Here is a 21,109-nt window from a genome sequence, read left to right on the forward strand (position 1 = left end):
ATGGGTATCAATAAGCTGAGATAAGGTGAAGCATTTGATTTGATTTGATTTGATTTGATTGATTTGATTTGATTTGATTTGATTTGATTTGATTTGATTTGGATAAATGAGTTCTACACAAAAGCACTTATGATCGTATTAAAATACTGAGTAAGTGCTTAACTTAGATCAAACACCCTGTCACAGCCTCCTATAAATGCATCTTATCCAACAGACACTCATAGCTGCTGTATCTAAAATGTAAAGAAGGTGTATTATTAAGGCTGTAAATGAGGACATTTTCAGAGTCCTTCATCTTAAAAGTGGACAGACATGTATATTTTTGCATGGTCAGTGCACCTATGAAATTATACTTACCATACTGCACGACACTGCATGTTATAACACAGGCTACGTGGCAATGAATATTACTATATTGTGGTTGTAGTTTAGTCCTTAGAGCTGTTAGATCAAGCCACACCCTAACATATAGCTTTACTAGTAGAACAACCTGCCATTTATTAGTTACTCTAAAGTTACAAATGAAGATGCGCTTGTGGATTATTGTTACATATTTGTGATGGGGCCTGGTGATAACTTTGAGGTTTGCCATTCCAAGAAACAGTAATGGATATATTCTATTTTGAAGAAGAGATTTGAGAGTAGAAGCTGAGCTGTATTTTAATACAATGTACCGGTATCTGTCGTAAGGCTGTGTATAGAATTGTACAATGCTGCCCAGTACAAATTAAGTGTACAAGTGGTACTGTTTGTTGAAATATAGGGATATATGGTGGTTATGAAGTAGATGGTTCTCATTTGTTAAATTGTAGTATGTCCCAATAGTTGCAGTAAACATTGATACTTTTCTGTTATCTTAGAATTATTTGGCATAATATAATCCACCATCTTCTGTGTACATCTTCTGTGTTATTTTGATAAGAGTCACTGCCCTATGACTCTGTATTTTTAATTGCAGGGTATATATATTTATAATTTATGTAGATAGATAGATGTTCTCATTTAACCCATTCTGTACAGGAACCTGGTAGCCTGTACATTAAGTCTATGGGCTTTTCAGAATTCAGTATGGAACTGGGTAAGTTATGATCCCATTTCATCAGTCAGGATTACTAGCTGCGTTTCCTCTCCACCTCATTCTTTCCACCTTATCTAATCTTGTCTTTCGAAAAATCAAATCCCCTACAAGTCCCGCGTACTTGTAAGTCCCACTTTTGCACTTTTTTTTTGCACCTCTACTCGTGATGTCTGACTCCGGTTTTCCAGAATTCAGCCCTCTTCAGAGCATATTGTCTGTCTTGTCCATTGCCAGTCTCACCTGTACTCCCACTTTCTACTCTGCCTCACCTACCTTCACCATTTAATTTTCAATTCTCTTTTTCTTTTTCTTTCCACTTCTACTTCTTCTTCTACTTCTATGCTTCTACTTCTACTTCTACTTCTACTTCTACTTCTGCTTCTGCTTCTACTTCTACTTCTTCTACTTCTGCTTCTACTTCTACTTCTTCTTCTACTTCTATACTTCTACTTCTACTTGTACTTGTACTTCTACTTCTGCTTCTACTTCTACTTCTACTTCTGCTTCTGCTTCTACTTCTACTTCTACTTCTACTTCTACTTCTGCTTCTACTTCTACTTCTTCTTCTACTTCTATACTTCTACTTCTCTACTTCTACTTCTACTTCTACTTCTACTTCTGCTTCTACTTCTACTTCTACTTCTGCTTCTACTTCTGCATCTACTTCTACTTCTATCTCTATTTCCATTTCTATTCCTGTTTCTGTGCATTTTCTCACATCCTAGTATATACATTATCCCATGTTGCCATTTTCACACACACACACACACACTTCCTTGCCCCCCCCCCTTTCACTTTCTCTTTCTCTTTGTCATATGTATCTTTTCCTATCACGTATCACTCGAGTCATACGTACAGAGGAAATTCCTGTGAATTTGTACAGTATAAAGGAATTTACAGTCATATCTAATTGATGATATATGGATATTTGCTATAGCATGGCCATGTCACCAAGTTTACAGAGTGTAGCAGTATTTGAGGTTATAGTTCTAGTATTTTTGGTCATTTGTAGAACAGCTGGCAAAAAGTTATGATTACACTTATGGCATGGTTGGTTTAGTGGGTTTATGTGTATCGTAGCAGAGATTTAAATCATTTGCTTTGAATCATTCCAGAATACAATTCTGTGAGTTTTAGTACTGTGCTAGCATTTACCACAAGTGTGTAGACAGTGTGATTAGTGTTCTTATTTATCAAAGTGCAATTATGAATAAATATATAGGCAGCAACTTCTGTGATATACTTTAGTGTTAAAGGTAAGCATGCTCACACCTACATGTATTTGAAAAGATACAAGGGGCAACTCCGCTGTAAACTGTTTTGTCTCTTTAATGGTAGATTTATTTTGTTTTTTTATGTGTGGGTATTTCATTTTTTTGTGGGGGTGGGAGAATGTGGAAGAGATGGCCCAAAATGAGGGGTTTAGTGAAATCAATTTGCATTTAATATATTGTTAATACTGTTGGTCATTTTTGGCTAAGATATGAAGTACATGTATTAAACAAAAACAGAAAAAGAGTTGTACCCTTGCAAAACTTTAAACTCGATTTACTGGAAATGAGGTTGCATGTAGGTACATTCTTTTGCCATCTCACGGCCATGCGGTTCTATGGATAAGACCATGGACTCTCTACATGAAGGTCTCTGGTTCACGTCCATCAGCAGTAGAGTAGTGCCCCAAGGCCATGTGATGTATCCTCAGTGTCCAGTACTTCAGTGGGAACTTTAAAAAGCCAGTAGTCCTGTGGTTGCTAGCATATAAGCATTCAATTGCTTTCCAAGTGGCCAGTTGAACTAAATCAAAACTCAAATTCAAAATAGGTTTTTACGAGATGTTACAATAGGGACGAGTACCCAGCACACCCCTAACTTTCTAATGGAATTTAGAATTAGTTTTAGTTTTGTTTTGTTTTTTGTATGTTGGACAAATTAGTTCTGCAGCTTTGTCAGTTCTTGTTTGTAGTTTTATAATTTCTAGAAGTTATATAGTATTTGAATTAACCAGCATAGCTTTGTTTGCATGTTCAGCAAATAACAATGTCCTATTTCTGTGAGATATGGTCATCTAAAACCAAACTTTGAGATTTGGAGTATAGGATTGCTTCAGTTTCCCATCATATAACTGACTTGTGTGTATGTAAGCTCATTTTTGGCATGCCGTATCACCCCCAGCTGAAATTTGAAAGTGAAATCCTATACAGTGTATCAATGTATAGACAATACAATTTTTTTTTTTTTTTTTGTAGAGATCATAGAATAATGTCACACTTCAGGAAATGTTCTTTCAAGAGAGTAAGTGTTCCCTCAATATTTTCAAGGGTTCAGTTCTTGCTTTTTTTCATTACCATCCAATTGATGTTTTCATTCCTAAAAGCAAGATTAAGATCAAGGATCTGAACTGAAAGTCGGGGTTTATATGCTTGCCCTATTTATTGCAAAGTGGCTTGGCTTTGATGCCACTTCCAAGCAAAGTTAAAGATCGGTTTCAGCTGGCATGGGCTAAAAAGCAGTCCCATAGTGTTCCCCATTCATGAGAATTTTGTTTGCAAATGTGATATTAGATTCAGTGCGGAAAATTCAAACTCAATGAGTTTGATATGATTGTTTTCTTTGCTCCTTTTTTGCAGTTTTGGAGTAATGTCAGCTGCCAAAAAGAGAAAAAGGAATAATGTGGTGTTAAAGGATCTAATATGACATCAAGATTAGATCTACATGTATTCTCTGTTTTATATGAGAAAGTGAGAGTATGAACAAACTTATAAATTACAGATTAGAAATGAGAGTATACATGAATAAATTTGTCAACTATGAGAGGGTTTGTTTGTCATGTCAAAAGATAAATTGTCAACCTGTTCACACCAACACTACAAGCTCATGAAGCCTGGTACATACCCAGCTTGGGGCCACACAACAAATTCTCTTCAGATTAATGGTGTAACCACTATATCTTCAAAGTTTTTACATGGATTCACTAACCTTATAGCTGGAATAGCATAATATGCATGTGCCCAGAAAAGAATATGATTGCAATTTTAGAGTTTTTTCTTGGTGTATAATGTAAACATTACTGTGAAACAATCAGAAAGGCAAAGCCTGGTACACTGATAATTTGCTGGGTCCATCTTGTAGCACCAGATCACCAAATTGAATGCATGTATCAACTGTACAGCTGTGTTTGTATGTCGTGCACCATTAGGGGTGTTTCTTATTCACTTAATTCTTCCAGACTTTTGAAAGTGTATATCTTTTGACTGATCATCGAATATCTTCTGCTGAGGAAATAAAATGTACTGGATACATGTACATGTGTATGCATAATGTATGTATGAATTAATGTGTACGTACGGGATAGTGATCCACATTCACGTAATAGCATGTGGAAAGGCATACTGTAGGACAATAAAAGCATCTTAACCAGTAAGTTACCAATATCTGTGATGTGTTTTTGTTCCTCTTGTTTGCTTTTCTTTCAATAGAAATGCAGACATTCTTCTTAGTATTCAGTGATAGTTGTGTTTGGGTCAGGTATTTTGTGTGTGTGTGTGTGTTGTGTCCTTTTCTTTTCATCCTTAATTCAAGTTTTTGAATTATGAAAAATGCCTTTCATTAGATTATTTTCTGCATACAATGCACAATAATATTCCCTAAAAATTGTGGAATCACTTACATGTACCTATTCAGTTAAAGCAACTGTCATCTACAGAAACAATTATATCCAAACTTAGAACCTGTCTGTTCCTGTCACACCGAGGACTATAACTCCTGTCTATAATGTTCGGAACAATTGTATTCTTTATCTGTATATGTTTGTTTGTTGTTTGCCATTTTCTTCTCCGTTGTCATGTTTGAACATGGCTATACATGTATATATCTATCTTTTAATTTTTGAAGTGCCATGAGCACTGAAAGACGGACCTGTGGGCTATACAAGTAGCCACTATTATTATTATTAATATACAAGTACATGAATATCACGGGCCTGTATACACATACACATGCACGCATACAACAGATATATAAATATATACATGTGTGAGTGTGTGTGTGTGTGTGTGTGTGTGTGTGTGTACGTATGTCTGTATGGATTGGTCTATGCAAAGTGCAAACTGCAATGATACATACATGTACATCTTTAGAAATACATTTGGGATTTATTCATACAATTTACAAACTTCCCTCTTCACACTAAACTTTAGGTCTTACAAGATTCTGAAGCAGCAAAATATTTGTTTTAAAAAATACATTGTAGTAATAAATCAAAGGGCATTTGTTGAACTCACAAAAAAATATTCAAGGAGACCTGCACAATTCGCCATGACTATATGGTGTAACAAAATGCTTCATCATATTTTTTCCTGATAATGATGGTGCACTTGGGTGGTCCAAAATTCATCTTGACTTAAAAGATACAGTCAACCTCGAAGACAAATACAGTACAAAGGTACCAGAGAAAAATCCTCTGACTTATACAATAGAAGTAAGACATATTTATTATTGTCCTGGGTAGAATTTTTCTTCCACTTGTTCAATTTTTTTTGATGTGAGCAAGACCAACTTAGGCAAGGTTGCCTATCTCCTAGTATTGAAGTCTAAATCCAGGCCTGAAAAGAGCCAAAATGTTGGTACAGTCCTTGCAAGATGTACACAAAGTTCAAACAGATGAAAAGAAAGGTACAATAAAATTTCCCACAAAATGTTGCACTGTATCAACTTGTAGAGTAAATTCAAATCTGACTTCTTTTTTTTTTTTTTTTTTTTTGATCATACAAGGCATAAATAGCGTGAAGTTAACCAATACAATGTAATGTGCTTTGACTCATACAAAACTTCCATCAAAACACAATGTACTCCTGCTGTCATGAACCAGGTCACAACAAAGCACAAATTCAGGTCCCACAATAACTATTCATACACCTTCATATACTTTATTTGTTCTGCTATACTGCAATTTCAATAAAATGAAAGAAAATGCCTGTTACGACAGACTTCATTATAAGAAGAAGAAGAAGAAGAAGAAGAAGAAGCAGAAGTACAAGAACAATATATCAATTTACAATTGTGCAAAACGGAAATTCTCTGTAACTTATTGTAGCATGATCGACAATGTTGAACTAAGGTACCATGCAAAGACCATATCTCATAATTCTTGTAGTGATTCTAAAATCACCATGGTAAAAATAATAACACAGAGTAATAATAAAAATGAACCATGCACAGACAGACTCAGGACAACATAAAGACATAATCCTCTCGTGACACCAAATGTGACCGTGCATCACAAAACGAACAAAAAGTCGCACACAGTGATTTTGTGTGAGGACTGGAAATAGGTGAAATGGGTAAACCTAACCAATCTTGAGTTTTTCATATTTTCTGAAAGAGCAAGTCTTTTTCTATATTATATTAAAGTTTGGGATCATAAAACAAACAGGAACTTGTGTTTTCAGCAGTTTTTCTCGAACACTTTTTGGTGGAATAGTGTGATTAGTTGTTTCTCATAGAACCCTCTTCCCATTTCTCAAAAACCCTGTCCATACACTTCACTTTCAACTCCAATAACTTTGGAAAGAATGATGCTACTGCATTGTAAGTTGGCATTAATCATGCACAGAATGTCCTAATGAAGCATGCTCAATCCCTTCATTGTTGTTGCTCTGGTGGTCAACATCCTGTTTTTTGTTCCATTCATCCCACAGCTAGCATAGCTTGGTAAAGATTAAGCGCTTGAATACATCCTGTACTTCAGAGCCTGTTTTCTCAGTTCACACATTCCAGAGTGTGTCCTTTCTTTCCAATATTTAGACAGGTTAGGAGAGTCCATTTGAATTGAGTTATACATCATTTTAAAGCTTAGAGTCTGCTCTCTCAGAATCTACTCTTAACTAAAAATCATGTCTGGCGACATTTTGTTCGCTTTGTGATGCAGGGTCACAAATGGTGAAATGCAGACATTAGAGAAAACAAAAGCAACAACAGGGGATACACCCCTTTAAAGACACACAGTAGAGGAGAACACCCCATGTTTGTGTGTCATGCATGGGAATGACTTCCATTTAGCCAGGGGAGGAAAGGAGGAAAGTTTTAATCTGAATTGGACATCATCAAACACATCATACACTATAGCTAAACAGAGTTGTACTGCTGTTACGCTGCCTGATAGTTGCTGTGGATAGAGGCAACTGAATCCCTCTGTCAGAAAACAGCTACTCGGTACTTCCATAAACACTGTGCAATGGTCACGGCTGTTTGGTGGCAAACAAAGGATATCCAGTTGCTATTTCACAGAAAACAGTAAGCCTACATCCAAAACATGACCCCCTCCTCACAAAAAAGGGGGACCTACTCTTATTATATAAAAGTCCTAGAAGCTCTTAATAGGAAACACTAGACATTGATGAAAGGAAACTACAGATACTCTCAGCGGTAAGGATAATACAGGGGAATCCCGTTATAACGAGATCGATTACAACAAGAATCCGCTTATAACGAGATAAATCGTCTGGTCCCAAATAAATTTGCGTGAGCAACTGTGAGCAACTAATGTTTGCGACCATAGCGAATTGTAGGTTTCAGGAGAAATTTTGAACATGTTCAAAATTTCTTTGTGATAAGAAAAACTGATTGTAACAATGTAAATTGCTTTTGAGTTTGATTGCAACTGTTACCGAACCCTGAAGAAATTTAAAATCTGCTATTATTCGCTACTTTCACAAACTTAGCTGCTCAGTTAGATACCCCATTTACGTAACTTTGATTATGAGAGAAATTGAATTACATGTCAAAATCAAAATATGATGAGGTCGTAAGCTAAAATTTGACTTAACTCAACTCTAACTAATCGAAATACTATTTCAGGTCAACAGTTACCGGGGCCTGGTTTTTGTTTACGTAAATGGCATTCACCCATCAATCTCGTCGGGTAAAATATTCACACAAAGCACGCATTCAACCTGGTGCATCGCAACAAGCTGGAAGCACAAGGCGCTCTGGCAGTAATAAAGTCATCACGCATTTCGCGCATCGCACTTTACAGTAATAGCGATAGAAAAATAGGATGTTGGGCACAGTGTCCTTGAAGGAAATAAGAAATGAGAGTATAAATTGTGATGTAAACTTTCACCACAATACACATGATTTATTTCAATAATTTGTCATAGAATGAAAGAAAATTCGGACTTTTAGTCACAGTTTTCATCCACGCGAGTAATACGCTTGACGCAACGTTGATAGCGCGATGACTTTACTTACAGTTGCATAAATTTTTCCTCATCTCTCTCTTCTCAGATGTGCAGATTGATTAATATGTGGATAACAAAAGGCAGGCCCCATCTACGACATGATTATATGATTCGTCAAATCTGAAACATTCCATAACAAGCGTCGAGAACAAAAAATAATAATAATAATAATTGTAATTATCATGAGAATGCTCTCGCATTTTCCAGTCACATTTCTTGTTTTTCTGTTCATCAACATGACGTCATCATATTACTCAATGCATGTAACCCAATTTTTAACAGAGCACATTGATATAATGTGTACTTTTCACACATGTTCAGATACAACGAGAATCCGGATATAACGAGAAAAATCACCCGGAACCAACGATCTTGTTATAACAGGATTCCCCTGTACTGTCACACGATTAGGAAGTTTTGACAACAAGAGAAACTACATTTTTATCTCATCCCATTAACAAGTAGCTCAGAAAAGTACATTCACAGGAAGTTTAGTTAGCAGGTTAGTCCACTTCCAATTCAAAAGTTTACCTATATTTACAAGGAAGTAAGAACTCATTTGTAAGCCCACACAAAGTTTAACCATAGGCCATCTGTATGTTACAGCTGACATAATAGATGCAAGTGCCCACTTGTTTGATATCTTACTCTGTATTTTACATTGTTGGGAAAAACTGTTTCTTACATTTCTTCTTGATTTCTGTGCTTGAGACATGCACAATGCACCAAGTCTGACAAAACATCTCTTTCAATCGTTATAAGACTTTTCACAGCTGCCAACGAGATATTTGGGCACTGTTGAGATGTACTTTTCACATCATTCACAATTATTCTACCTGCAGTAAAGTAAATGATGAAACACCCCTCCCTCCCCATCCCCCCCCCCCCCCACCCCCAACCAAGTCTCTTGCTCACTGACAGTTTTTCTCCGGGATAATGACCAAATTCCATATTACATCCAGAATTGCATGTCCACTACACTTCTTTTGTTTGTTTGCTCAGCAATCAAGATGTATCCATTTTATGGAAATGCACCAAAAGCTGAGGATACACTTCAATGCCATTCAGAGTCTGACTTTTTCCCATTTTCCCCAGCGATTGTCTTCACCAACAGATCAAGAGAGGATGCGATGCTGGTGTAATAGAAAATGCAGTTCAATCATGCCAAGAGTCCATATACATTGTATGGTTGCAGGAATGCACCCCTGACATTGAGGAATTCTGGTTCCGCACACCCCTCAGTGTCGATGTTGATGCCTCTCACTGATAGTACAGTTCCAGATTGTCGCCATCAGATATTTCGTCTGGATTACAAATTTGTCAAGGACAAATTTTTCCATCTCTCTACTAATGTGATTTCTATTCATCAAACAGGAATGTAAGTAACCACCTAAGAAGTAAACAGAATGAATGAAAATGCTTCATCATTTTCTCTGGTATATCCTGAAGGGTGAATTTCCAGCTTCTGGGACCTCTTCTTTTCAATATCAGATACTGTAAAAGTGAATATTTTTGCGCGACTAATTTTTCGCACTTGACTTGGTAAGAAGAGTTTCGCGTGTTTTTAATTCTGCGGAATCAAGACTTTAAATACTGGAACTTATGGCAAGCAAAAATATTTGCGTGCTCTCATTTTCGCGCTAATTTCTGGTTGCGCGAAATGCGTGAAAATTTCAACACCGCGAAAATTTTCACTTTTACAGTAACAAAAATGCATCACTGAGAAATGTTTGGAAAATCATGCATTGCTTGATCCTCAAAGTACAGTCCACACAAAAAATGAACAAGTACATTCACTGACACTACAACCTTGCCACATGAATTCTTGTTAGGATCTTAGTTGTACACTCTCCAACATGCAGCCCTCTCTCTCTCTCTCTCCCATCTTCCATTGACAATTTGTCATTTTCCTTCTATCCCTTCGCATCATAGTAACTACAATTTCAATTCTAACTAGATACTGAACAAAACACTCAATACACTGCACAAAGAAACCATATCATCTTTGGTTGATGTTAAAGTATGTGAGTCACTGTTAAAAAGAAAAAAAGTATGAAAATTATAAATTTACCTCTGCATCCCCCCCCCCCTCCCCCTTCCATATCAAGAGCTTATTAACCACATACACCCAGTCTGGAAAGGATACAATCTCGTATCGTGATGTGATTTTTGTAGATGGTGTACCACTTCTTGATGACAATCCGATCCGACTTTGTTCCCGTCTGCGCTGCAACCAACTTCTTCAGGTCTCCAACAGTGTCATCCTGGCTGAGTTGGCGGAAAGATGCTGTTAAGGAAAGCTGAATTTCATGCCTGCAAGTTTCAAAACAGCGTTTGATAAGAGATCTCCATACATAGAAAAAAAAAAAGACGCTTGTAATAGTGAGAACCATATATATTCCATTTCTAATGAATCTGTACGTCTGAGGCTTCTGATTTTTACAGTTGTACGTTCTTCTCTGACTTATCCATTACATTTATTAATATAATTACCATCAAAGGAGTCATTCATACTTGTGTCAATTTAAGAGCTTTTCATCTCTCAGAGGTGGAGTTTGGCCAAATATGGTGGCCAACTAAGCGAATGCAGCCATATTAGTAGAACACATTAGTGAAGTTTGAGGAAAATCAGGTAATCTGTTCTAAAGTTATGAACTAAATATTACCCTTAACCCATTGAGGACGGACTGATTTGCTACAAGTACAACACACATTTCCCATAGACACTTGAACGGGAATACTCGGGACTCGTTCTCAATGGGCTAACATGTGTCAGGAACAAATCGAGGAAATAAACACTTCTCATTAATACAATGTACTTAATTTCTAAAGACTCAGAGATGAACACATAGGCCTAACACATCTCTGCAATCAGTGTGCTACATACACGGTACATTTTACATGTACTTTCTTTGGCTGTATCAATGGAATATTCACCGGAGTACCAGTATCATAAGAAAAAAAAAAAATAGATAAATTTTAAATTCTAAATCTAAGACTATGCCTAAACCACAAGCACAATTCAGATAGGAGTTTCTACGCTCTGTGAGAGGTGATTATAGACATTTTCATTACCTTGTGTATTAGCCAACCATATTTGACAATCACAAACACTTATTAACATTCTTCATTCCATTGTGATTGTAGAGTGAAATGACGATGATCATCTCTTCCATGAACGTAAAGGATACTTGCACTTGACTCTCACTTTTTTCCCCAGTCTGTCATTCAGGGTGATTTCGATCATCATGATGGATAATTATTGCTTTGGCTTCTGTTGTCAAGAGAAAAATAATGATAAATATGGATATGGAATGGAATGATTACAACAACTGTGTACAGTATCAAGCAAATAATCGATGATGGTGAAGGTGATGGGACAAACTATCACTTCCAAAGGCGATCTGGATGTAGCTATCTTTCCGAAGCGCAGCTGAGGAAAGATACTGTAGCGTACGCATTCAGATCGCCGAGGAAGTGATGATTTGTCTCATTGCCTGAAACTAAAAGTTGATATTTGCTTTATAATATTCCACATCTAGGGTCCTAGAAATTCCCATTTTATTCCACATCTGAAACTTTTTGCTGTCTTTTCGGTATCCTTAGGTCTTAGGCTACATGTGCGCGTAGATGACAAAACAATGAATTTGCTGCGCGCTCCGCGCGGCACCAAAGTGAAAGTGCGTTGCACTGTGTACTATCAAGTGATCTAGGTCACATGATAGTCCACAGTGCAACGCACTTTTATTTCGCATGAACTCATCTTGCGTTAGGACTGCGTGGACTGTGTGGAGATCAGCATATCAGCGAAACAAAAGGGACTATCAACATAGAGTGTAACCAACTTTTCTTCTCAGGTGATGTGATGGGCAAAACTACGCTTCATCACGTGATCAGCTCTGGACAAATCCTATTGCAACATTCTTAGTATGTGGAATATAATCTAATTTAAACTCATCTCATATCGAGCAATATGTCGAGTTAGGCCCTAACTAGCCTTGCCTATGAATTTATCTATATTTACTCAGCTCAATCAGGCAGAGCCTGGTCGAACTTGAGCCTGAGGTCTAACTCACAATGCTACTTGTGATACTCGATCATACTATTACTAATAAATATCAATATGGTGCTGCCGCTATGTCAATGTCGTTAACAGCAGATTATGTAGATCTAAGCATACATCTGTAGATATCAATCATATTTTAGTATGACTATAATGAGGGAGGTGGAAAGAATCAGATGCGTTCACGCGTACGCAGACTTGATTGTCAATGAATGGGACTATTACGTGCGCATGTATTCACAACGAATGCGGGAAGACGCACCGCGCGAGTGTTTGGGACAAAATCAAGTTCTAGTTGTCATCCATTCAAACCAAGAAAAGTAACGTACAGTGTATATAGTAAATGCACATACCAGTTACGTTGGAAATAGGATACGGACTCGTGAATCCCAATAGGATTATCTAGACACCAGAGTTCACTCTTCCGAATGAACCAACCGACAAAGATCAAAGTTGTTCGTGTAAAGATGCTTTGTAGTATGTACACACTTTTACACAATAATTAATGATCTAGAAAAGGGTTCTGTGTCTTTGACATGTGATCAAGTGAATCCATACAGACAACGTTTCAATTTGTCAGAGCGCCATCTATTGGTTGAAAACATTCATGGCTTACGTGTGGGTTGAACTCATCGTGCACTGTAAAAGCGCTAAGGACAAGTTTTTCGTTTGTTTGTTTGTTTGGGGTTGTTTTTTTTTTTGTTTTTTTTAATTATTATTATTATTGTTATTATCGAATCAAGGGTAATTACAATCACCCTGTAGAATCTTCAAACCGTGTGGAAATCAGAAATTTGGTTCTTTTTATTTTGTTATTGTTGTTTTTTGTTGTTTTTTGTTTGTTTGTTTGTTTGTTTGTTTGTTTGTTTTTGTTTGTTTGTTTTTGTTTGTTTGTTTTTGTTTGTTTTTTATGGAATTAACAATACCCTGCAAGTACCATACCAGCCGCCTGGAGAATCTGCTGACCGTGACGGGCGTGGAAATCCGAATATTCCGTATGACTTGTTATGATACTCTGCGTCGTTATCGACCATGTGATGAGGTTGAAGTGAAATACAGTGTATTACTGTATATGGTCTTTTTGACGTGCACTGATTCAGTTATGTTGATATTATCAAGTTTATGTCTGAGGATTGAGAAAGCCATGATTATTTTCTTATAGCATCTGAAACAGTCATACCAAGAACATTATATTCAAGCATGATTTGAATTTACTTATCACTAATGCACATTTACGGAACTGCCGGGAAATAAGCAGTTTGAGCAGGGAGGTTCCCATCTCTCTGGTTGGAGCTCAACTTGGAACGCACTCGTGCCTCATGCTTCCTATAAACCTTTTTTATTTGACAAGGACGTATAGGCCTACGTAGGTTCTACAAAGTATTACGGAGAACTACTTGGCAAGATAATGATTGGAAATGACACACGCAAAAAGTTGTACCACGAAAAGGCACAAGTTGAAGTTTATTTGTATTTTATTTATTTATTTTTATTTATTTTTTGTCATGTAAATATTTTTGGATTCATCGCCAAGACCCCGTGGTAAACGATTGTTATATTATCATTGTACTTGTCAATAGATATTTCATGAATGATTTCTCAGTTCCTGGAAACTGATACAGTATCTTACTTTTAACGAAGTTACAGGTCATCCCTGAGTAAACCCCCGATACGATAGGGTCAAAATGTGGTGAGGTGTGTGTTCAAAAATATCCATGTAGAACCAAAATTGTGGAAATTGCGCAGGTTAAATTTTCAGAACGGTTATCCACACCGCTGTCTATGTCACAAACGAGTTCATCTATACGCAATATGGTGTTTACTTTGAATAACCATTGCCGTAGGTTCCCCAGCAGCTATGATATAGCCCGAGATCACTATGACGTGGAACGCCGACGGACTGGCGACTGTTGAGGGGTGAGCCAGGGCGCCTGGCCCGGAGAGCTGCTGCGAAGCGACCCCAAGTAAACCTGTTGATACGGGTCGTCGACGCGAGTCGGACATCCGCTTCGCAGCTGGACACACCGTGATCAGATGGACTCGTCCAGACAGACTTAAAGGTGCCCTGACAGCCAATTCTATGTTGACTTCTGCTGATGTCAATAGGTCTGCAAATTCTGAAACTTTTTTTTTCTTTCAAAATATGTATCACAGATTGTTGATTATCGTTATTCAATTTCATATTTTCTACTGTTTCAAACTTGCTGTTGTGAGCAGGGTGATAAGTGGTTATGGCAAGTTGTTAAATATTCCTATACTGATATCACAATTAAAAACGTCACGAAATCCAAAAATGTTTTAGAGATAGGCCTATACTGGTAACTCATTGCTTGCAAAACATTTATATCATTTATGCTAAAAAACGCAGACGGATTTTGATGAAGCAATTTCTGAATTTGTGACGTAGACTTATTCAAATCAGCAGCTGTCAAAATGGGATGGAATTTTATACGGCCGGAATTGGGTGTCTTGCGTCTTGCGTACATCACCTGTGGACAAAAAGTTCAGTGACACGATAAACTTCTTATTAATATCATCTTTATTACTATCATCATTATTGCTGCTACACTACTATTTTTTAGTATACTACTACTAGTAATATTACTACTACTACTACTATACTACTGTTACTACTACAATTATCACTATCATAATCATTATTATTATAATTTTGCTTTTTCTCGAATTACGTGTGTAATACCAGGGGGCGTTTCATCAACGAGTTCGTCGGAGTTTTCACCGACAAATTTGCTATCAGCCAATCAGACGCAAGGATTTACACTGACAACTGTTAAAAGCTAATGAAATCATTGGTCTGATTGGCTGATAGCAAATTTGTCGGTGAAAACTCCGACGAACTCGTTGATGAAACACCCCCCTGAGCAAACCTGCCGGTGTGCATTGTGAAAATACGAGTGTGCGTAAAACAATAATTATATACAATTTGAAATGAGTCCTACCTTGAAATGAGTCCTATATGTAGGCTCTATCCTCTAGCATTGACAATACTCAACCAGGTGTCAGCAAATCAATATTAAGAAAACACACATTATGCACACAAGTATGAATGTGAGAAAAAATATAGTCATTGATTTTGGCTCTTCTGTATAGGGAGCGTTGTATTTATATGAGCATGATGAAAGCACATTGATCCTATTATTAACATTAGTAGGAGGAGTTGCATCGGATCGTTTATCACCATAGCCATCGTCTCCCGGTCATCATCATCATCATCATCATCAACAACAACAACAGCATTGAGCCCATCTTCATTAACATCGTCATCATCATCATCACCACCACCACCATCATCATCATCAACAGCATTGAGCCCATCTTCATTAACATCGTCATCATCATCATCATCATTATCATCATCATCATTTATCAACTTCATCATCATCTTCGTATATCATCATCATCCTTTTTACATACGTTCTCTGTGACAGAGACCTTTCGGATGGTTTACTTTTTCGACCCTGAATACAATTCAGCGGCAGCTATGATACCACCGCTTCATTTGTAGTGTTTTGGAAGCTGTAAAAGGACCATGCGCGACACCTGTTCAAGAAGCATGGGATGATTTGTGTATGAAGGCCCCTAAACAGAAGGAGTCCTTCAGTCTCCATGACAACGGATCTCAAGGAAATTTAGGGAACATCTCATCTCGTATAAAATAAAGCAATAAAGAAAACACACACACACACACACACACGCATTCATATTTGAAGAGCAAATATCAAACAGTAGTGTATCTTGCTGGCTAAGCAAACTACATCCACACGTACACACAAACGTATATGTATATATATATATTATATATATAATATATATATATTATATATATTATATATATATATATACATACAATATATATATACAATATACACACACATATATATATATATTGTATATATATATATATATATATTTATATATATATATATATATATATATATATATATATATATATATATATATATATATATATATATATATAAAGGCCTCCTATGATCGTGTGTATAACAAAAAAAAAATGATGTTTACATTGAATTTGCTGACACGCCACGGAATATTCAATTGTTCGAGAAAAGAAAAATTTCTCTTCCACCAAAGTGTCATTCAAAAATCTAACAAAAGAACACTCGTGTCGGGGAACGATTATTTTGCATCCAAATTTATCACAATCGCATTCCACAACGAAGTAAATATTCGTTCAAGACCACTGTTCGCATTGTGACCTGAGTTTGAAGACAAATAGCACATCACATGGTTGGAATAAACGTTATCATGGCGATGTAGAGAATACGTGTGAGGTCGTTCGATATGCTGTATTAGCTCGAAGACGAAGACTATTCACATCTTGGAAGAAAACATATAGGACACAAATATCAACGTTCGTGTTAAACTTCTCTTTCGATTTTCTTGCATATATGATATCATAACTATTATATAAATGATTAAATGAATTATTATGCAGCTTAACATTACCCAGTTTGAAGGCAAAGTTGAAATAGAACTGCACGGGGGATATCTTGAAACCCATGGTGTGTAAAGTTTGTAATATTGCATAGCAGACTCTTTACCCTTTGTTATGTAGTAAATAAAGTGTGTTTATAGATATGGAAGTGTGTTTTGGACCTAATTCATTACAAATCTTATCTCGATATGTATGTTATATAGTATGTAATATGTATAATCATGTATACATGTAGGCCTATTGTGTACATAATAAATGTATGTATGTGTGTATGTGTATGTACATGTATGTATGTTTGTACGCATACATCTATGTATACAGATGCATTTATGCATATAATGGATTGATTCTATTGAGAGGGGGGCTAGAGAAGTGAGGCTGTAACCGTTACTGTAGATGAAAACAATATTGTTATTATTTAAAAAAAAAATCTAGTAAGATCTAGGTGAGCTCGTTTGTCCTATTTTCCTTGTTACAGTTTCTCATCTTTGTGTTAATGGAGCGTATCATTCTGTATCCTTGTCAGTGTACATTTTCGGGGTCTGTGGAGTTTACGGTGCAATAACTATAGATATTGATATTTGGAAGTAGACCAAAATAATGAGTTTGTTTACTACATTGTGTCATGATTCATATCTTGGTGAAAGCAAAAAGAAAAAACCAAAAATGGAAGAAAAAAAAAGAAAAGCATGCCAATAACCACAGTCACGACTCGTTAATGTCACCCCCAATGCAGGCGAAACATAAATCCGCCGCTAGGGTCCATAATATGCATTGTTGTAATCAATTAAGCGCGTTGCTGCGGTTGCCAGGGAAACTGAACGAGGGATTAAACAATCAGAGATTTGTACGCGAGACGATTCCCACGCTTGTGCTACGCCCGACCGCGCCCTGAAAGCGCCTTCGGAAGCTCTGTCAATAACCTGCCAATGAATATCGGGCAAGAGATGGAGAGGGGGGCAAGAAAGATATATATAGAGAGAGAAAGAGATGGGAAAGAGAGGAGAGAGAGAGAGGAGGGAGGAGGAGGGAGAGAGATGATGAATGGAAACAAAGAGTTGCGAACAACTGAATGATGCAAATGCCGCGCTCTGTAAATTCAAATGATATTCTCCTTGTTCCATCAGTAAGCTCTTTTTTTTCTTTGGGGGGGGGGGGGATGGCATGTGACCTAATCTTAGCTACGTTAATTGAGGGTTGCGCCCCATGAACAAAGCCCCGGGTAAAACAAGACGTTGCGTCCACCTACGTCCATACCCTCTGCCAGTAAGCGTTGGCATGGGCCGAGTCAGCGGGGAGGACGTTCCCCACCATATGCTGAAGGTATTCTTATGCCGTGATGCATTCAATGTATTGAATAAGAATCAGACATAAACACCGTAGACTGACTTTTGTTAGAAGAATATTAGGCCTATGCAGTTGCTACCGTATAGTAAAGAAGTGGAAAAATAAATCAAAGAAGTATATGGCGGCACGTGTGCTTGCGGGCGTTGACATTTTTATGTTTATTACTCTATTTTTCAATTTCATATAGATTTGTTTTGTTTGTTTTTTACTTGTTGGAATTTTGTGTGACGTTTGTGTTCATTGTTTTCGCTCGATTTCGGTCTCACTGGTAATCACAATAACTGTCAATCAAATTGTGTTGATGTATCTATACACGTAGTTATATTTCCCTCGAATTTATAGACAGTTCTTTCAATCGTATCAGGTATGTATATGTGTGTGTGTGTGTATGCCTTGTTTGTACGATGCAACAATCAGTTTTTATTACTGGTTGATCTAATACAAGTTTATAGGGTTAAAGATTTGATTGAACGACATTCATCATTTCATCATTCAATCGCTAACAATCAAAGTCTGAGAACTTGTTACATTTATCAACGCAAAAAACACAAACACACATGATTATTTATGTATATGTGTGTGCGTGTTTGTGTGTGTGTGTTTGTGTGTGTATGTGTGTGTGTGTATGTGTGTGTGTGTGTGTGCATGTGTGTGTGTGTGGGCGCGTGTGAAAGTTTATGCTGTTCTTGCTTTATCAGTATCTCTCTGTAAATGTGATACCATATACCATATACCATATACCATATACCATATACCATATACCATATACCATGCACCATATACCATATACTATATGCCATATATACCATATTATACCATATACCATACACAATATATACAATAGCAATGTGATATGTCTATAATCACCTCTTCCGTGGCTTTCAGTAACAATAGTTAGCATGTTAATGATGAATCTGCAGGATAAAGATTTGCCGATATATAGTTTTATGTGAGATGATCACCCCCCTCCCATATCTCTCCTTCTGTTTCTCTCTCTCTCTCTCTCTCTCTCTCTCTCTCTCTCTCTCTCTCTCTCTCTCTCTCTCTCTCCTCTTTCTCTCTTTTCGTGTCTTTCGTTCCAGGGGATCGTTTCCAACATCTTACTTACTTATTTAAAGCATTATTACAGGAAACCCAAACAACAGTCATCCCTTCTATAAGGAATTGTTTTGAATCATTTTGTTCCTTTTAGTTATTTAGTTACAAAACACTCGTGAGCTTTTGTCAATATTATACCATGAAAATAGTATCGATGAGTTCGTTATTATCATGTTATTCTTGAGAAAACAAATCAGAACAAAACAAAAAAAGGAAATCTGATCATCCATAAAACATGCAGCTATGTTTGTTTGAAATAGGATTTTGCTTTCTTTTCTTTTTCCTTTTATTTGTATCATAAATCCGAATCACAAGACGCACACACGTTGATGATAGCAGTATTAACCGTGTGTTGACAATCGCAAAGTTCTTGATCTCTATATACATCCTGGTAACTGCATGTTCCCCTTCGCTGAAACGATTTCTCCATCAATGATTTGCACAAATGGAGAGAGTATTATCGGTTGTCATGTTTGTTTGGACTCAGAAAGAGAAACCAAAATCGATTTATTGAGAAAAAAAAAGAAAAACCTTTAAAAGAAAAAAAATGTCCCATTGAGTGAAAGAATGCATAGCGATAAGCGGGACAAGTTCTTCTGTGTGTCTTGCACCCCACATCGATCCGCATGCTCCTGATATAAGAATGATGACAAGGTGCATGAGAAAAGAGCGTGTTTTCTGTGTCATTAAAAGTCAAGGCTGTTTGCGTGACTAAGCCCGGTTGATTTGTGATATTGTTTTCATTTTGTTTCTTAATCAGCATGTATGAATAATGCTATTTTCATATCCTCCCTAAACCATACACCAACACCGCCCCCCCCCCCCCCGTCCGCCCGGCCGCCTGTAAGTTTATGATGAATGCCTTTTTGCTTTCAAGTTATAGTTGCAACATTTTTGTGCACAAAAAGTGTTCCCACGGAGAAGTGTGGTGAGATGTATCTGAGTCGTTTTTTATTTTAGTTATTACTTTTTGTTCAAGAGATAAAAATCAACCTGTAACGATTTTTTTTTCATACGTACGCGTTGAACTAATGAAGCAAATCATGAATGAGATAGACACGGAATAACGGTTAGCGGCATCTATCAAATGACAGGAATGCCACGTAGAAGCCAGTCAGAATGATCAGCAGGTTGTTAGCTTTTTTTGAAGCGTTATTTCATTAATTCACCGTCAATGAGGGGCATCGTGTGTAATTGTGCTGTAAGGGAGGGGGAGCGTCGGGCGGTGGCGCAATAAAACGTGCTAGTTATTGGCGAAGCAGCTTATGATTACACTTGGTCCGGTTAATCCCCGACAAATGTGTTGGGCAGGACCTCGCAAATCTACGGTAGACGAGATCCCGCGTTGCGGCCGAGGGGACCGTGGGAAAAACTCCGAGCAACCCGCCGGACCGTCTGACCCTATTGTACAGCTGCCAGGCGCTATCCGTATATATAGGACTCTTTGCAAAGTCCGGGGCGTTAATGATCTCCATCATCACTGCGCTGTATTGATGTATCGAAGCACTGATAGAAATGACTTGGCTAGTTTTGCTCGAGGTTATTAGGATGAAGAGAAAGAAAGAAAAGAGAATCTCTACAAACCACACAGGGACTAATTTGCATATGACCTAGCAAAGCAGTCCAACATGGTGACTTTCCTGAACAAATTGATTGCTAATGATGTACATGGACTGTAAGAGTGCCACGTGCTGTATGTACGCCGCCAATACTAAGCCTAATCAAATGGGGTCATTTTAAAGCAATGGTCATCCGGTTTACTACATCTTAAACTGTGGGATGGACACTATATACAACAAAGAGAG

General features: G+C 37.2%; 1 protein-coding gene across 1 annotated transcript; it reads right to left on the reverse strand.

Annotated features, from left to right (window-relative positions):
- Nucleotides 1–9,516: 9,516 nt before the first annotated feature.
- Nucleotides 9,517–12,803, reverse strand: LOC139733067 (ubiquitin-like protein 5). Its single transcript, XM_071643912.1, has 4 exons — nt 12,733–12,803; nt 11,508–11,590; nt 10,463–10,584; nt 9,517–9,620 (listed from the first exon to the last, which is right to left on the reverse strand). Exons 2-4 carry the CDS (start codon nt 11,564–11,566, stop codon nt 9,577–9,579), a joined length of 225 nt encoding a protein of 74 aa, XP_071500013.1. The 5' UTR covers nt 11,567–11,590; nt 12,733–12,803; the 3' UTR covers nt 9,517–9,576.
- Between the last annotated feature and the right edge of the window lie 8,306 nt (nt 12,804–21,109).

Source organism: Diadema antillarum, unplaced genomic scaffold (genome assembly GCF_040938485.1).
Source record: "Diadema antillarum isolate AM-2024a unplaced genomic scaffold, OU_Dant_1.0 scf00000024, whole genome shotgun sequence".
Lineage (NCBI taxonomy): Eukaryota > Metazoa > Echinodermata > Echinoidea > Diadematoida > Diadematidae > Diadema > Diadema antillarum.